The following is a 20,344-nucleotide window of genomic DNA, read 5'->3' as shown; positions in this document are numbered from 1 at the left end:
AAAAAAACTATTTTATATATCTAAAACAAAATAAAACTTAATTATTCACAATGAAATAAATAATACGGAAAAATATATATAACCATATTAAAAAATGTATATAAAAAAAGAGAGCACAAAAAACATACTATACTACAAACATTTTAAGAGTTTGTATTTTCTTTCATTTCAGTGTAATCATATAATCAATGACAATATACTTGTTATCCTGAATTACAAAACATAAAAGCATTTTTTCATTTACACATGAATATATATATGTATTTATCTTTATACAACAAAAAAATGCACATAAAAATACTGGTTTATCATATCCTGTATAGATAATCTTTTATTTTATATAATAAATTCATATATTCTATATTTTTAAATTAATACCATATATATATTTATTTTTTTTATCTTTTTTCTTTCAAAAATCGGCAATCTCATTTTATTATACGCATATGGCAATATATACATTATATATAAACAGAAATATTACTATCTCTGCACTATAGCCAAGTTTTTGCATTTCATTTCTTTTTTTTCTCCTTCATTTTTATATTAATCCCTTTATATAAGTATTCAAAAAAATTAAAATAAATAAATACATATATTTTGGGGAAATTCACTTAAATGGGAACTTATCAATTTTATACACAAACTCCCTTTAATTTACTAAGGTGCCTGACCTGTTAATAATTTATGAACAAGTCAGGTAATATACCCCCCAAAAAAAAATAAAACAGCTATTTATGTTCATTTAATTTTATATTTAAAAAATGTTTTTAATTAAATTTAGCAACAATAATAAAAAGATAAAAATATATATATACATATGTATGTACTACAAAATAAAAATACACTAAAATAGTGAAACAAAAAATTTAGGAAAAAAATACTTCATAATTAATGTCCTCACGAAGTAAACGTAACAATCGGAACGTGATAGCTATACATTTATGTACAATGCCCAAAGTGTAAAAGAATAAAGAAAAAAACCGAATTAGTTTAAAAATACACATATTTAATTTATTATATACACATAGCTAACTACTTCGCAACTTATAAATTATACAACCCGTTTCTCGAAAAGAAATCTTTGTGGATATTATTTAAAAAATGTGTATATATGCATATACGTATTTTGAAAATACGCAAATTAATTACAAAATTAAAAAAAATCACATTCCATTTTATTATTAGCATATACAATTACTTTATCACGCCATAAGCTCTGTTTCATTACAGACCTTTTCACATTATTTAGATATTCATTATTTGTTATGTCTTTCTTTTTTTTGCCTCTTTTTTACAATAACTCGGTAATGTTCATTGGCATTTCATCGATTTGTGTAGAATAAAACTGTTCTATATCTCTCAAAATTTTTATATCATCATTTTTTACAAAATTAATTGCAACACCTTTCCTTCCAAATCTACCACTTCTTCCAATTCTATGAATATAACTTTCTCGAGAATTTGGTAAATCATAATTAACAACTAATGAGACTTCATGTACATCCAATCCTCTCCCCCATATATCTGTTGATATTAAAACTCTATATTTACATTGTCTAAATTTTAACATAACATCATCTCTTTCACTTTGACTCATTCCTGCATGCATTTTGCAAACAGTAAAATTTGATTCTTGCATTTTTTTAGCTAGCCAATCTACTTTTAATTGAGTATTACAAAAAACTACTGCTTGTGTAATAGTTAAGCTTTCATATAAATCAGCTAATGTTTCATATTTCCATTGCTCTTTTTCTATAGATACAAAAAATTGTTTTATACCTTCTAAAGTTAATTCATCTCTTTTTACTAAAATTTTAACTGGATTGTGCATAAATTTATTTGTTATTTCTAACACTTCTTGTGGTAAAGTAGCTGAAGATAAAACAATTTGAGTATTAGGTGATAAAAATCGATAAATATCATAAACTTGTTCTTTAAATCCTTTATTTAGCATTTCATCAGCTTCATCAATAACTAGCTGCTTTATATATTTACATTTTAAATGTCTTAAATTTAACATATGATATATTCTTCCTGGTGTCCCACTAATAATATGAACACCATTATTTAATGCCTTTATATCATCACTCATTTTTTTACCTCCAATACAACAATATACAGTTACATGTATATAATCAGCTAATGCTAAACATACTTTTTGTGTTTGTTCTGCTAATTCACGAGTCGGAGATAAAATAATTACTTGCGTTTCATTCAAATTTCTATTGACACAATTTAAAGCACCAACAGCAAACACACATGTTTTTCCTGTACCACTTTGACTTTGTAATATAACATCCCGACCACTTAATATCGGTTTAATACCTCTTTGTTGTATTGCTGATGGTCTTTCAAATCCATAGGCATATATTCCTCTTAATAATCCTTCATCAAGTCCTATACTTTCAAAGCTTGTACAAATTTCCAACTTTTCAGACGACTTATATGTTTCTTCTTTATCCATTTTATTACTCACTTTTTCAAAATAAATAAATCATATGCCTATATATAATCTGATGAAAAATTGTTTATCTATAAACTTTATGAATGCTCAACCAAAATTAAATAAAACAAAGGAGGACTATTCAAAAATATATTTTTTATGTCAAACTATTTACTTATTCTTCGTCTATTATAAAAAATAAAATTTTATAAATATATACCCTTAGTTGAAAAAAAAAGATAATATATATAAGGTGAAATCACTATAATACTATATTCATTATTATCAGTAACTCATTTTATTATTTCTCTATATTATTTGAAATATTTATAATAACTTGTTCATATTTTTATCAATTTATTTTATAATTTATAATATATTCTCATCCGATTTTTTGAAAAAAAAAAAATAATAATACCTGTCAACCGATAATAGTAAAATAGAATATTCAAAAAAAAAAAACTAAAAACAATGATATAATAATCCCTGATTTAATTTTTTTCTATATTATAAAAATTGTAAATTTTTTATTTTTTTTATTTTTAAATGATATGCGACGTTTTTATTGAAACGTTTGTACCTTCCCAAATTAAAAGGGAATGCATATGTTAGCAATTTTTTTTATATTCACATTGTTAAAAACAAATGTAAAAATATCAAAGATAAATAAATATCATTTTCTAGCATTACATGTGTATGCATATTTATTCATTATTTTCTTGTTCTTTATATTTATTCAAAATTCATAATTTACTAGTGATCATTTAAAAGATTGAAAATATAGGTATCCAAAGTTGCTAGTAAATAATTATAAAAGAAAGGTAATACTATTTTATATGTCCATATTTTATATAATTATTGAAAAAAAATAAATGCCTATCATTTTAAATTAGCTTGAATTTTATTTCAAAAAAAAGCACACCAAAGAAAGTATATACACACCCTCAAAAAGGTTACAAGTACAAAAAAAAAATTTATCGTATCATAATAAACATGCTATCCCAAAATTTTAGCAAAGTTTTCATTTTTTTTAATTGCTGTTCATTTCTTTCCATTTTTATGTAGGCAGGATTACTTCCCACCCAGTCGAAGCATGGCACTCGGAGCCGACTACTCAAAACTAAGCGATGCTGTCTATCAAGTTCAAGACTCACTATCTTTATACAACCAAGATAAATATTATACCCAAAAACAAAATGATTTATTTTACAACATAAAAAAGTTTATGTGTTTAGGAAGTATGGTAAACGATAATGATAAATATGATGTTTCAAAAATTTTAAAAGAAGGAAATAAAAAATGTAATGAAACCATAAAAGATTCTTTTAAAATATTAGGGTATAAATATAATACTACTAATAATAATGACAATATTAAATTTACAAAATTATTTCATGATAATTATTCAAATCTATTCTATTGTATGCATTTACACAATGACGATAAAAAATGTAACTCACTATTTAAACATTTTTATCAAACAATAAATTACGACAAAATTAGGGACAGATAATCCGTCGTCTCATTTATGTTTTGCTCATATTTGCTCATATTTTTTTAAACATTTTCCCACATTTTTCAAACATTTTTAATGGGACTCCCCTACTCGTCAACAACCATTGCAAACTCGTACTCCTGATCACATCCAATATATGAATCACTAACCAAATACATAACTATATCATATTTGCCTGGTTTATCTGGTAGTTCGAAATTTATTTTTACATTATTCTCTTGCTTTAGTAGAGATACCTTTTTAATAGATAATAATAAATTAAGTTTTTTAATTCCAATTACAAACCACCATGATTCTTCTTTTTCAAAAGGTAAATAAGTAGAATGTGCAAATCCGACTGGGTCGTCATCTGAAATATCTCGATCTACATTTACATTTAATTGAGCAATCTCATTAATTTTATATTCTTTATCTAAATCTATATCATAATTTACTTCTAAAATTGGAAAAGAATTACAAAAATTAGCTATACCACCTTTTTCTTTTTCACTCAAACCATTTAATAGATCATCTTTTATATCATCTTCTGAATTAATTAAATCATATATATCAAATATTTCAAGTTTATTTGCTTTTTCTACTAATTCTTCATTAAAATATGGTAGTTGATATAAATTTGATTCATCCGTACTTTTAAAACATTGGGTTATCATCTGAGACATCTCCATAACAAAAAGACAATAATTTAAAATATTATTACTACTTATTACATCTATTAATGAATTTATTAATTTCAATGATTTCAATAAAACATATTTTGTTTCTTCAATATAATTTACAGGTATAGAAAATCTATTTATATGTGCATGTAATAATATTAAAGCTTTTAAATTTGGAGTAAAATATGATGGATTAGCCATAAAATTAGTTAAGTTAATTATTTGATTATCATTTTGATCATTATGCTCTTCCTCATCATCTTCTTTAAAAAAACTTTTACTGTCTAATGATAATTTCAAAAATTCATAAGTTACTTGTATATTGCAAGATTTAGCAATCTTTAAACAAAGGAATATGTCATGACTTTGTATCTTTACTATATCACTAAATATGTTAGCAAGACAAACTATTTCTAATATTTTTTTTTTTTTCAATCCCTTTATTGAACTAATATACTGATTAAAAAAATATATTATATGATAATCTAAATTATAAAATGATGATATAATTCCAAGATTACATGGTTTTAATAAAACACCTGATGATCCATCCCCTTCTTCATCCTCTTCATTAGATACACTAACACAATTAGCAATAGATAATAATTCAATATTATTTTCAATCAACTCAGATAAATAATCAGATATATGTTCAGTACTAACACCTTTTAATCCATAATAATTAGGATTCTTTTTTATACGTCTATAAAAAAATGACCAAGTTAATAAATCAATAGAATCTTGATAATTTTCAATAGTATTCATAACTATCTCATTATTTAATAAGTTTGGTAAATACTCTTCGATATTAGATTCAATTGTTATTGGCTCGTATATAAAATTTTTATAATATTCTTTTTTTGTTATATATGTATATATATAAACAAATGATTTATCATCTTCTCTTTCTCTACCTGCAAAACTAATCATTTCTAAAATCGATTGAATCGAATAGTCCTCTTCTTTATTATTATAATGGGTTATTATAGTATCTAATATTATTATATTATTTCCATAAACATTTAAACTATATAAATAATCATAACATATTATTAATACTTCAAATCCCTTCTTATCAAATAAATTTTCAACTATTTTTTTTTCTATATCCAACATATTATTATATATATATCCTACCCCTTTTTTTAAACATTCTACTAAAATATTATCACTAATATGATCGAAAATATTTTCATTTTCTTTATTTTTATAATTCATAGTATCACTAACCACCGAATTAAAAGTAAAGTCATCATTACATGCTGATAAAATTAAATCAAGTGCTAATGTTTTACATCCCTTCTGTTCTGTAACAAAAATTATAACATTCTTTTTACTTTTAATAAACTTTTTTATATTCTGATAAACCTGACGTTGCATTGATATATATCGATTTTTTGTATTCATAATATTTACTGCAAATAAATATATTTCAATTGGTATTGTACGAGTTGTTGATATAAAATTGTAGTAATCATTTTTTTTACATCCTATCCATTCAGATACATCCTTCGAATTTTGTAATGAACAACTAGATAAACATACTATTCTATTTATTCCTATATATTTATATATATCTTCCATTTTTAAATTACGTAACTTATCTAAATGTGTTGCTATTTCATTATTATTTTTTTTAGAACTCTTATTACCTTTATCTTTTTCATTTTGTATATACTCCTTCACAAGATCTAAATCCTCTTGAGTTATCAATTCACTACCACTTTTGGTAGATTCACTTTTATTATTTATTTGTAATTGTATTGATATATATCGTACTCTACTTATTAGAACTTCCATAATAGCTCCATAGTTTGTATTTAATAATTCTATATGATCGTAAATATAGAGACTCACATTTTGAAACATTTTTTTCCTTCTCCATTTCTTAGATATATTATCATATTTATCTGGAGTTGTTAATATTATATTATTTGTTTGAAATAGTTTCATATCTATTCCTACATCACCACTTAATATACACATTTTTAAATTTAATGTCTTTTTTAATGCTATCCAATTTTTATGGGTTTTTAAAACTATTTCCTCTAAAGGGGCTATATAAACTATTTTTATCAAACTTAAATGGTCATTATAAAGAATGTTAGCTAACTTTTTATCATTCATTATTTTAGTTAAGTTATTTTCACTTTTTATATAATACCTTACATAGTCATGTAATTCTTCAAAATATTTTACTATACGAAATATTGCCAACTCAGCTGATATTAAATAATATTGCCAATTTGAACAACATACTAATACGTTTCCATTATTTTCATATAAAGATGTAAATACTTGTGTACTTACTGGATTTAAACTCTCTATATTTCGATCCATAAATAGTTTTTTTCCACTATCAAATTTTAATGAACTTATTGGTAAAGCTTGAAGATCTAATAGTTGAGTAGAGTACCCTTGTTTTGGAGGTAAATAAATATCATTCAAATTTATATTTACTGTACATTCACATTCTAGCCATTTATCAGAAATTACTTTTATTATATAAAATGGGCTATCATTTACTGGTAAATAAAATCGTACTAACTGTTCATCAAAACTATCACAATTATTTTTTTTATTTGAACTCCCACCATTTATACCATCTAACATTGTATCTGTTTCAAATCCTTTTTTTAAAGTAAACACATCATAATGTAATATATTTTCATTAGCAATATCAAAAACAAACACCCAAAATAACATCGTATATCCATGATATTTAGGATTATAAATAAAATCAGGAGTCACATTTAATTCTACCTTAACCATCTTATGATCTATTGGTTGGATATATGCACTTAATTCAATATTAGGAAAATGATGAACTAATTTATATATATTTTTTGCTATCTTTTTATTTTTAAATACTGTTATATATTCATTTAAATCCATAGTTAAATAATTTTTAAAACTTATATTCTTTTTTTCAATTATTTTTATTAAATCTTTACTTAATAATCCAAACTGTCTTAAAGGCGTCATACTACTCCACATTCGATGCTCTACCATTTTACAAAATTTTAAACATAAATAAATTAAATTATAAAACCCTTTTTTTAATGCAATTTCAAAAAGAGACCGAAATATACGTAAAGCATTTTGATGAATATATACTAAGTCTGCATTTATTATATATCCATTTAATGTTATATTTGAAAGATATAATTGTAATAATATACTTATTTTTGTAAAAGATATATTAATAGATTCTTTAACAGGTATTGGTAATTTTTCCATTAAAATCGATAACTCTGTTTTTTCCTCATTACGAATAAATATATTTTTAAACTCCTCACTCATTGCAAATATTTTCAATAATTCAATCTCACTTGTATATTTATTTAATTTTTTATTATACATATCCATAGATTTATAATCTATATAATAAAAACTACTAATCTTTCCTATATATGTACTATTTACATTTTTTAATTTTTTATTATATTTTATTAAATCATATTTTTCTAATGTTAAAAATGAAGAATATATTATATCATTAACTCGATTGTTTACATTTTTTATAAGTCTATTCTTATCATCTCCTATTCCATAATGATTTGGATTTTTCATCATACGTATGTACATATAAGTATATTTAAACCAATTTATTGCATCTTTAAAGTCTTGAATATTTTTTAAAACTATTTCAGCATTTATTATATTTATTACATTTTGCATTAATGTAGATTCAATATACATCTGCTCATTATTTAATGAAAGATATAATTGTAAATTTTTATGATCCGTAATTATTATAGCTTTTCCTGTTTTATCATATTGAGGTCTACCTGATCTACCAATCATCTGTAAAACATCCATAAATGATAGCTCATCAAAATTACCTATATTTATATTATATATTGTCGTACCTTTTATTATAACTGTATGTGCAGGTAAATTTACACCCCATGCTAATGTACTTGTACATACTAATACTTGTAAATGTCTATCAGAAAATAAATCTTCAACTAATTTACGATCTGTTCTTTTTAAACCTGCATGATGTATACCAAAACCTAAAGGTAATAATTCTTTTAATTCCTCATTTACTATAGCCTCTTTTTCAGACAATAATATTTCACTAGATATTTTCTTATCCATCAAAAATAAATTTAAATTATCATTTTTTACAAACTTATCAATTAATATTTTGGCAGTTCTATATGTTTCTTTTCTACTGTGAACAAAAATTAGCATCTGGTTTTTACCAGCTTCTTCTAAAACTTTTTCATATGTTATTTCATTCATAAGGTTATATTTTTTTATTCCTTTTTTTTCTTTTAATCCAATATAATATTGCTCTAATTGTACTGGTCGAAAAGAATAATCAAAATAAAAAATACCCTCTTTAGGATCGGCTCTTAAAAATATTCCTACATCTTCATAATTAGGAAGTGTAGCAGATAAACCTACTAATCGTATTCCATTATTTTTATTTATATTACTAATACTAGATGCATTATTATCAACATATCTATTTATTCTAGTAATTATACTTTCTAAAACATGACCTCTTGCTTCATTTAATAAATGGATTTCATCAAAAATTATTAATCTTATTTTTTGTAACATTATTTTATCATTCCATTTTCTACTAATTACTTCAAACTTTTCGGGAGTCATAACAATAACCTGATGATCATCAATTTCTCTACTACTTAAATGTACATCTCCTGTTAATTCACAAACTTTTAAATTCAATGATTTCAATCGTAAGCTAAATGATTGTACTTGTTCATTTACTAATGCCTTCATAGGTGATATATAAACTATTTTAAAATTATTCTTTTCTATATTTCCACTCGATAAACGATAATTATTAATCACATTCAACATACATAATAATGCAATATTTGTTTTACCTGAACCGGTAGGTGCACATATTAATAAATTCTCTTCAAACTTATTAAAAGCTATATCATATACAGCTGATTGAACTGCATTTAACTTCTTAACATTCACACAAAAAAATGTTTCCCTACTCCATTCAGGCATTTCATTTATATCAATTAATTTTATCTCATCTTTATTTGTATAATAATTATATTTATTATTTCGTAAACTATTTTTACTACTTTTTTTATCATTACTATTTGGTGATATTATTATTTCATCATATTCTTTTTTTTCAATTCTTTTACTTCCATCAGGTAATATTATTTCTTTATTTAAAAAATCATTATTTTTTATTTTTAAATTTAATTTTTCTAAATCTATATATTTAGCTTTTAACTCATCATCTCGACTTTTTATCTTTCCTTTCTCATTCATTTTTACATTTATTTTTATTCCTTGCCCATTTTCATCATCTCCTTCTTCATCTTCCTCCTCTTCTTCTTCCTCGCTTTCTCCACCCTCGTCATCATGTATAAATTGTTTTGAATTACCTGATCCATCTTTTTCTCCATACTTACTTCCTTCTTTCATTTTCATGCTTATTAAGTTATCTGCTTCTTTTCTTAAATTTTTTGTAAATTCACTTTGCTTATTTCTTTTTATATTTCTAAAATTTGATAGTTCTTCCAATATTTCTTCTCCTTCCTCAGTTTTTTTCATATTTTCAATTATTTCTTTTTTTTCTTTTTCACTTTGAGCCTGACCAAGTAATGTACAATAATATATTTTCCATCGGTTTTTTATAAACAATTTAACCATTGAAAAATTTTCATACATTAATATATTTACTAATTTATTTTCACATTCTTGTATATCATATATTTTTAATATATCTAATACTTCTTTTTCTTTTTCTATACATAAACTAGCTTCACTAAATATTGTATTTAATTTTCTTTGAAGCCAATGTGGATCTATACTATTTGTATCTATTTCATATTCATCTGATTCTTTATTTTTTCCAAATTTTAAATCTTTATTCACATTTTTTAAACTTAAATGAGTTTCATATTTTTTATTTTTTCTACCTTTTTTTAAACTTAACTCATTATCTTCCTTTCCTTCTTCCTCTTCTTCTTCCTCTTCACTGTCCTCCTCTTCTTCCTCCTCTTCTTCCTCTTCCTCTTCTTCTTCCTCCTCGTCCTCTTCATCCAAACTCAATTCACTTACATTAGTACCTGTATCATCTAAATTATCACTTCTTTTATTTTTTCCATTTTTATAATTAAAATAATCATCTGCTTCATCAAAAATAACTGCAACCCCTTCATCATCTCCAATTTCATTATCTTCATCTTTTTTATCAAAGTCATAAATTTCTTTAGCTAAATTATTTAATTCAATAAATTCATTGTCTGATATACTAATTTCTAGCACATCTTCTATTTCACTTTTTTTTGTATCATTATTTTGAATTTCATCATTTTTTAAAATACTTATTACATCATTACATGCACTATTTATAATATCTCCTGTATTATCACCTATTATATTTCTTACTATGCTCATAATTTTACTAAATATCTCTTCCGTATATTTTGTACTTGGCTTATATAAAAATATATCATCGATATTTACATTTAAAACACTTTTTTCTTTTACATTATTTATATAAGAATTATTTTTAATCCTTTTTACTTTTTTTTCAAAATATATTTCATTATCATCATCTAAACGTTTTTTATTACTCCGATCATTTTTGTTTTTCCCTCTTCTTGAATCTACTGGTTTATTATATTCTACTTTATCACCCATCTTATATTTTATCTTGCCAACTAGACTTTCACTTTCTCCCGTTGGCTCATTCTGATTAGGTGCTGGTCCTTCTCTTTGAAGAACCAGGTTTGAGTTCATTCGATACTCAAACCGTTTAAACTTTTCATATTCCTCCGCCATCTTTACTTAGTTGAAAAAAAAAAAACAAAAAAAATATACTGACTTTCCTATAATATCTTTTTAAATGAACCTACTTTATTTTATCAACCCAATATACTAATTCAATATGCTATATACTATTACTATCTTTTTTTTGCCGTTATACATATCTTCTTCTATTTTTCTTTCTCGTCCTTGTTTGACATAAATAGTAAAGGCTTTGTAGAGGATTTACCTTTTCCTACTCACAGATATAATATAAAAATATAATCCTTCTTTTTACAATTTGTTACTCTTCTTGATTGTTGTATATGCACGTACATATTATATCATTTAAATAAAATACATGCATTTTCATTTTTTTTAGTTACTTCTCATCTTCTTTACACAACAAAGATATAAACATAAACGGAATCATATATCTTTAAAGGAAACTATAATCTCTCTTCTTTTGATTTTATAAAACTTATAAAGTAAAAAAAAACAAAGTTAATTCAAAAGATAGGATATGTAAACATATGCAATCGTATGTGATATTACGATTTTGTATAATAGTATAAATAAATTAAATAATCATATTATTTTTATATACTTGATATTTTGTAACATTTTAGATATGACTATTCTGATTGACCAAACAAATAAATAAATTTTTTGCATAAAATCGAAATAAATATCCATTACTAAATTTAAAAAAAAAAAGAAAAAAAAAATAGTATTCTTCTTTTTGTCAATAAAACACAGGAAAATATGTTTATATTTTTATATTTTCTTTTTTTTCATTTGTGTATTAAAATTCAAAGTGTACAATGTACTTAAACATGTATATGTATATATTTTTATGCCGTTATAATTACCCAATTTAATATTTTTTTTTTTTATTTTTCAAAAAAAAAAATTATAACTTTAATTTTATTAAATTTTTATATACTTTATATTTTTTTATACCTAATATTTTCTCACCGTATTCCAGAAAAGTATACATAAGTAATATCCATTCTCAAATTACCAATACTTATTAATCAAGTTATTGTAACAACTACAACTATACACATTCGAGTTTTTACAATGCATTACATTTGTTGAAATTTTATCAAACACAATAATGTACATGTACTGTACATAATATTTTTTCTGAATTATTTTACCTAAACTACTACAATACAATTTTCCATAAAATGTATTGAGAAAAACCAAATGATTTATTATTCAAAATTTATATCGTTAATTATTTTTTTTCCGTATTTTTTATATACTTTTCAAAATATAATATTAATAATTTATAAAAAATTACGTTAGCCCCTATATACATACATATATATGTTCTTTTTATTTTTAATGTCTATGTTTTTTTTTTCTCTATATATAGATCAAATAAGTATATATACACATATATACATATTTAACTATATTAAGCATTCAATTATTAACAAGGGAAAACATATATGTAATTAATAAAAGAAAAAATATTAAATATGTATAATAAGTAAAAAAAAAAAGAAAACATTCACATCTCACGTATATATTATTAAAGCTCTAAATGTTCATTATATAGTCATTACATATTCATTATGTACTCATTAAATATATGTACAATAATTATCAAGGATATGTTTATTGTTTTTCCAATTTATAAACTTTCTTATTAATATATCTAGCAAAATTATTAATAGCATTTTCACCTTTTGTTGTTAATCTTCTTCCTTTCTTTTTTGGATTCTGTTCAACATATCCTATATTTTCTAATTGTTGTAAAATAGATCTTAAGATTTTTCCACTAGCTAAACTAGTATGATTAGGAGCTACACCTCTTCTTTGTTTGTAACTAAATTGTCTTCGTAAAAATCCAACACCAATATCTGGATGTATATATAATCTTCTTAAAATACTTGATGCCTTAATAAAATACCAGTCCTCATTCAAAGGTGCTAATTTTCTTCCTTTGCCAGTTTTTACAAAATTACACCATTTTGGAAATGTTATTTTATTATGGAGTTTTAAATATTTAGCATATGCACTTATAAATAATTCAGTATCAACATCCTTTATGCAATTATTTGTTCTAACAAAGGGAGCAGGCTCTAACAACCTTTTGCTAAATACTCCAATATCATCAGTAAACTCTTCTGCCTATAATAAAAAAATAAATATAATAAATATATACACCTCACTTTATAGCTAAGCCTCCTTAAAATAGAGCCATCATATAAAAAAAATATAAACAGTCCCAAGCAGTTTACTCCCATACTATATGTATACCAAACACATATTCATATTGTAATGCATTCCGTTTATATATGTAGAGAGTATATACCATTTTGTATGTAATCTATATTGATCCATAATTTTTATATAATTTTCAAATCAAATATAGAGTACATACAAAATGGTATATACTCTCTACATATTAATCACATCTCATATAGTTACAAATATTTTAGTAAAAAATACATGTACAAATATATTAATATTTTTTCAAACAGCATAAATAAACAGTTATTATTTTTTCATAAATATATAATATTATGTTTTCCATATTTTTTAACTTACCATTTTTCTTATCTTCAAATGTTAAAAATTAATAATACTATGAGAAATAATTTTTTATTTATTTTTCAATAATCCTTAATATAAAAAATATATTTTTATATAATTTATATTTTCATTATATATGGAAATTATTAATTATATCTTTTTATAATTGTAAATATATTTTACATATTCTGTTTTTTTTTTTGAGCGCAATGAAAAGTTTAAATTTATAGATTTAAGGCTTTATTAATATATAAAAAATACCCTTTTTATTTGAAAATAAAATATGGTCGTAGCAAAAAATTAAATATCTCTAAATAATATATACATAATTGGCCAATTTTTTATATACATATTAATTTACAAATTTGTAATATTGCATAATAAATTATATTCACATGGGCTTGTATATCCTATATATACATTTATATTTATTTTATTATATATATACTAAATTATTTCAAGTATCGGAAAGCACTTTGTATTTTTGTTTACCGTTTTGGAAAAATTGTATATATCACCAGTTGGTAATCCATATAAATATAATATATTAATATGTACATAATACATTTTAATTATTTCGTCCTATATAATACTACATATAAATATATGTAGCCATTTTTTAACGTACATATAAAAAATATATATTCTTCAAAACCCCCCACAACTCCACACAATAATAATAATAAGGAGGAAATCCATTTCTCATGTCATATATATATATGACATATTTTTTCCTCTTTTATTTTTATTATTATAATTAAAAAATAACTTATTTTTTATAAAGTTTAAAATAAACATTTTTTTACTTTTTTAATTTTAGCTAGATTTACATTTTTACGCTGTAAAAAATTATAGAAAATCACATTGCTTGTTCATAAAAAGGGAAAATTATTAAAAGCTATATAATTATGCATATTATATATTATCTTTTCAAAATTTTGGTCAAATCTTCACCATTTAGGTTTTTATTATATAATAACTAGTATATAAAATTATGCAAAAAAAATATTTATATAAGAAACATTTATTTGGCATGTAAAAAATTCAAAATTTTCCTAAGATATACCTTATTATTCACTTTGAATATTTATATATAACCAAATAAGACCAACCCAAATAATAAAATTCTTATCCTTTATTAAAAGGTTTCTCATGGTTTGTCTGAAAAATATAGCATTCTATTATATTCATATTGAAACCCTAAAAATGACTATAATAAAAAAAAAACAAATTGTATATAAAATTCTGAACAGTCATATAATATCATCTTTTATTATTAACTGTGCATAAAAATGTTTGGAAGCAAGTTTTTGCTATGTAATTATATTGATACCCTGATGGCATACGATCATTTAAAAAAATATAAAAAAATGAATAACCACTGTAATAATAATATTATGGCACATACTGATAAGTTAGCTTTCAAAATAATCACCACTCAGTACGCTCATTTGTATTTGTTTATTTATTTATTTATTTATTTATTTATTTATTTATTTATTTATTTTTTATTTACTTTTTTTTTTTTAATTTGCTATGAAATGCCAAGGCTTTATAAATATCGGATAAAGTTAATTCTACGCATTATGTTTTTTATTTTTTTTTGTCATTTTTATGCCTATACATACACTTATATATATTGAACTAATTGGAAGCTGTCTTACTTATTACGGAATGCACACACACATATATTATGCATGTATATGTTTTACGTGAATATATGTTGAAAAAAAAAATAGATGGTATATATTTATACATATTTATTTATATACACAGATATGGAGCATATAATTGCTCTATGAATGGCAATGTGTTAGAGATGAAAAAAAAAGAAAAATTCAACGTATGCAAAGTAATGTATATATACATGCACGTTGGTATAATCATATTTTATGCGATACATAAAAAGGTTATTTATTCATATCCTTCATCTTCTCCTTCACCATCATTAGTTTCAATGCCAACTTCTTCATAATCTTTTTCTAAAGCAGCTAAATCTTCTCTAGCTTCACTGAATTCTCCTTCTTCCATACCTTCACCAACATACCAGTGAACAAAAGCTCTCTTTGCATACATTAAATCAAATTTTTGATCCATTCTTGAAAAGACTTCAGCAATAGCAGTAGAGTTAGATATCATGCAAACAGCTCTCATAACTTTTGCTAAGTCTCCACCTGGTACTACTGTTGGAGGTTGATAGTTAATACCACATTTAAATCCAGTTGGACACCAATCGACAAATTGAATAGATCTTTTTGTCTTTATAGTGGCGACAGCGGCATTTACATCTTTTGGTACTACATCTCCTCTATACATTAAACAACAAGCCATATATTTTCCATGTCTAGGATCACATTTTGCCATCATAGATGCAGGTTCAAATGCTGAGTTTGTAATTTCAGATACAGATAATTGTTCATGATATGCTTTTTCAGCGCTAATAATTGGAGCATATGATGATAACATAAAATGAATACGTGGATATGGGACTAAATTTGTTTGGAATTCAGTAACATCAACATTTAATGCACCATCAAAACGTAATGAAGCTGTTAAAGATGATATAACTTGTGCAATCAATCTATTTAAATTTGTATAAGTTGGCCTTTCTATGTCTAAATTTTTTTTGCATATATCATAAATAGCTTCATTATCTAACATAATAGCTACATCTGTATGTTCTAATAATGAATGGGTTGATAAAACGGAATTATATGGCTCAACTACAGCAGTCGAAACTTGGGGTGATGGCCATGAGCAAAAGTTTAATTTTGATTTTTTTCCATAATCGATTGCTAATCTTTCTAATAATAAACAACCAAGACCACTACCTGTACCACCTCCTACAGCATTGAACATTAAAAATCCTTGTAAACCTGTACAATTGTCAGCTAACTTTCTAACTCTGTCTAAGCATATATCTACTATTTCTTTTCCAATTGTATAATGTCCTCTTGCAAAATTATTTGCTGCATCTTCTTTTCCTGATATTAATTGTTCAGGGTGAAATAATTGGCGATAGGTTCCGGTCCTTACTTCATCAACCACAGTGGGTTCTAAATCAACGAATACACATCTAGGAACCTGCAAAGAGAAAAATAGATACACATATAGTCAACCATATTCATACCAAAATGAGTAATATATTGCGGATCGACTTAAAGAAAGTCATATATCCCCCAATTTATCAATAAGCAGGTTGGACTTTTCCTTTTTTTTCTTTCATTTTTTAAATTTGTTTATTTGCTTACATGTTTTCCTGCTCCGGTTTCAGAGAAAAACGTGTTGAATGCGTCATCACCACCTGCTACAACTTGATCACTGGGCATTTGACCATCTGGTTGAATTCCGTGCTCTAGGCAAAAAAGCTCCCTATAAACGAAGAAGTACAGTATCGTTTTAGAAAAATTCATCACAATGTTGATTCGAATGTAAGCCCCTAATCCATCAAAGGGCAGTTTTTTCTACATTTTTTCTACATTTTTTCTACATTTTTTTTGCATTTTTTCTACATTTTTTTTGCATTTTTTCCTGCATTTTTTTTGCATTTTCCGGTCCCTTACCAGCAAGCATTTCCAATTTGGATACCTGCTTGACCAACGTGAATGCTAATAACTTCTCTCATTTTCGAATAAGTTTATCTAAGACAGGAAGAAAAGGAATTGTGCTATAAATAGGATTGCATATAAAGAAGCAATGAGTATGTATATATATAATGACAAATGATGTATCCATAAGAAATGTACACATAGCATGTGTGTGTAGTCCTATTTAAGGGGAATAATATCACAGGTATAAACACATAGAGAGATAAACACAGAACTTAAAAAAGAGGTAAACTTATATATAAAGCTATTTACACAAGGTATTATATATACTATATAAAAAAATGTAAGTATAAAGATTTATAAAATAAGCAAAGGTAATAAAGTGTTATGCTTATTACCTTGTTAGTATATATAACTATAACAGTCAATAAATATAATGTTTATAGAAAATAAATTACATAAAATCACTTATAATTTTTTTTCTTAATTACTTATACTTTTTTAAAATAAAAAGTATATATTATATCTTTATATATATTTATACATTTATATACATAATACTCAAATATATGATATCTACTATTTATTCTTTATATGGTAAACTATATTAATTCACGATATTTTTTATAATTTATTTTTTTCAATCATACAAAAAAAATGAATTGTGTAAAATGTGAATATACCTACATATATGTGTACGAGTAATATATGTATATTTTTTTTTTTTTTTATACAATATATATAGAGAAAAAATAAATAAATAAATAGTACTAATACTCATAAAAAGTGTTTAACATTACTTGTAAAATAATGAATGAAATATACATTCCTATGTTTAATATTTTATAAAAAAAAACAAAGACACAAATGCACATTTAGAGATATTGCTAATGCGAAGTCTCTAAAAATGTACTGAAAACTTATACAATAATAGGAATAAGTCGCGTAAATATAAACAAAATATAGTGTATTTATTACATTTTTTAAATACTCATTTTTTATATCTAGCAATATTTTTTGCTCTTTTTTGTGTACACTAAATAAGAGACAAGAAAATGGAAATCTAAACTACTTTTATAATATGCATTCTTAGTATATTATCTACATAAACTAAAGACACACCAAATATACACGAGCAATTTTTTTTATTTAGTACACAATATATCATAGATTTTCAAAAAAATACATGTATACATATCCATACTATATATAATATCAAACATTTTTTATGTACTACTTTATCTAACTATGTAATAAATAAAAAGTGAAATATATATATATATATATATATACTTATGCATAATAGGGAAATATCTCTTACCTTAATTTTTTTTTTTTTTTTACTAGGGTTATTACATACTCCTATGCTATATATTATTTATGTCAATTAATTTTAATTAATATTTATAAATATATAATGTATTCATAACTTAGTATATAATAAAAATAAATACACTATAAAGTGTGTTATCTATATATAGCTATTACTAATATATATTTTTTTATTTCCTTTTTCTTTAAGCTATAATAATAAATTTTACAATCTTTTTAAGGACATATAAAACTTTGTAAGTATGTATATAAAATAAGTTGCTTAAATATTTGCCTATACTTATTTTCATTCTTATTTCTTTTTTTTCTTTTTTTTTTATTTCGTGCAAGGACTTATACTATGATATGTGCATTCAATGAATGCACAATAATATTGATCAAATTTGTAAACAATTAAAAAGATAATGCAAAGTACTACATAAATAATTACATACACACTCCTCAATACACAGTTTTATATTACAATTTTTTTTATGTAATAAAGAAATACAGGAAATAATTTGTCACTAACAAGCATTATTACCTAAGCTTAAAAATTAAATATGTAAAACTATACATTTTCAAAAAAAAAAAAAAAGAAAAATTATAATAATTCAATATTCCAAATGTTTAATACGTTCCATAATTAGCATATGTTATGCTATTTCTTTTTTTTAATTAATTTTCTTTACTAAATTGTGACTAATTTAAATCAAATCCAAACACTTCCAACCTTATATGTCTCACATATATTATGTACATTTTATTCTCCTCCCATATTTAATTATTACTAAGATAACACATCATCAAATTCATATGCAATTCATTTATGACAATAGAAGAAACTACATCCGTAAAAAAATAATGAAAAGGATGACTCATTCTTTGTAATAAATAAGAATATCTCTTAAGTACATGATAAAATTTAAATAGTTAAACATTCAAAGTATGCCAAACTTCGATATGTACAAATAAAGATTTATAAATAGAATAAAGAACAACACTGTCACTATTAAATAAAATACAACATAACAAAGACAGTCAGGCTTTACCAACTCATCTCAAAATATTTACACCCCTTTGTATTTACCTATTTTATGTCATCCTTTAAAGGAATTTTAAAAAATACATCGAAATTCTTTATACATATTTTGCTATTACCATTTCAACTTTCTAAGGAACACAAAATAATCATACAAGTTCATATCATCTAACAAACTTTATACTATTTTATAATTAAACATGATCAACATTCTTACAAAAAGGGCAGTCAAAATTGTTAGTAAACAAAATTGTTAGCAAACAAAATTTTATAACATACTCTGCACTTTTTTTAATTATAAGGATGGCCATTTTTTTTTACATTTTTTTACATTTTTTTACATTTTTTTATAATTTTCTTTCCCTATTTACCCATTTTAAATGTTAAAAATTATTTTGAATATAACATATTATTTTCACTATTTTTTATAAGCCATTATATATGCATATATATAAAAGGAATTATAATTTTTTTTTTACATTTTTTATGACACTCCCCCTTATATTTGAGTTT

The 20,344-nt window shown here is 23.4% G+C and overlaps 5 protein-coding genes across 5 annotated transcripts; 1 reads left to right on the top strand and 4 right to left on the bottom strand.

Annotated features, from left to right (window-relative positions):
- Positions 1-1,294: 1,294 nt before the first annotated feature.
- PVVCY_0502380 (eukaryotic initiation factor 4A-III, putative) lies at positions 1,295-2,467 on the bottom strand (the record flags this gene model as incomplete). Its single annotated transcript, XM_008627605.1, has 1 exon — positions 1,295-2,467. One exon carries the CDS (start codon positions 2,465-2,467, stop codon positions 1,295-1,297), a length of 1,173 nt encoding a protein of 390 aa, XP_008625827.1.
- A 1,072-nt stretch (positions 2,468-3,539) lies between these two features.
- On the top strand, positions 3,540-3,959 carry PVVCY_0502370 (conserved Plasmodium protein, unknown function; the record flags this gene model as incomplete). The annotated part of the gene is made up of 1 exon (XM_008627604.1): positions 3,540-3,959. One exon carries the CDS (start codon positions 3,540-3,542, stop codon positions 3,957-3,959), a length of 420 nt encoding a protein of 139 aa, XP_008625826.1.
- An 89-nt stretch (positions 3,960-4,048) lies between these two features.
- On the bottom strand, positions 4,049-11,416 carry PVVCY_0502360 (pre-mRNA-splicing helicase BRR2, putative; the record flags this gene model as incomplete). Its single annotated transcript, XM_008627603.1, has 1 exon — positions 4,049-11,416. One exon carries the CDS (start codon positions 11,414-11,416, stop codon positions 4,049-4,051), a length of 7,368 nt encoding a protein of 2,455 aa, XP_008625825.1.
- A 1,593-nt stretch (positions 11,417-13,009) lies between these two features.
- Positions 13,010-13,948, bottom strand: PVVCY_0502350 (40S ribosomal protein S19, putative; the record flags this gene model as incomplete). Its single annotated transcript, XM_037635044.1, has 2 exons — positions 13,010-13,525; positions 13,946-13,948. The coding sequence occupies 2 exons, from the start codon at positions 13,946-13,948 to the stop codon at positions 13,010-13,012; spliced, it is 519 nt and encodes a 172-aa protein (XP_037490230.1).
- A 1,896-nt stretch (positions 13,949-15,844) lies between these two features.
- PVVCY_0502340 (alpha tubulin 1, putative) lies at positions 15,845-17,555 on the bottom strand (the record flags this gene model as incomplete). The annotated part of the gene is made up of 3 exons (XM_008627601.1): positions 15,845-17,014; positions 17,182-17,302; positions 17,494-17,555. 3 exons carry the CDS (start codon positions 17,553-17,555, stop codon positions 15,845-15,847), a joined length of 1,353 nt encoding a protein of 450 aa, XP_008625823.1.
- Positions 17,556-20,344: the final 2,789 nt, after the last annotated feature.

Source organism: Plasmodium vinckei, assembly GCF_900681995.1.
Source record: "Plasmodium vinckei vinckei genome assembly, chromosome: PVVCY_05".
Lineage (NCBI taxonomy): Eukaryota > Apicomplexa > Aconoidasida > Haemosporida > Plasmodiidae > Plasmodium > Plasmodium vinckei.
The sequence above is the reverse complement of the archived record's forward strand: the minus strand, read 5'-3'. Positions and strand labels throughout refer to the sequence as shown.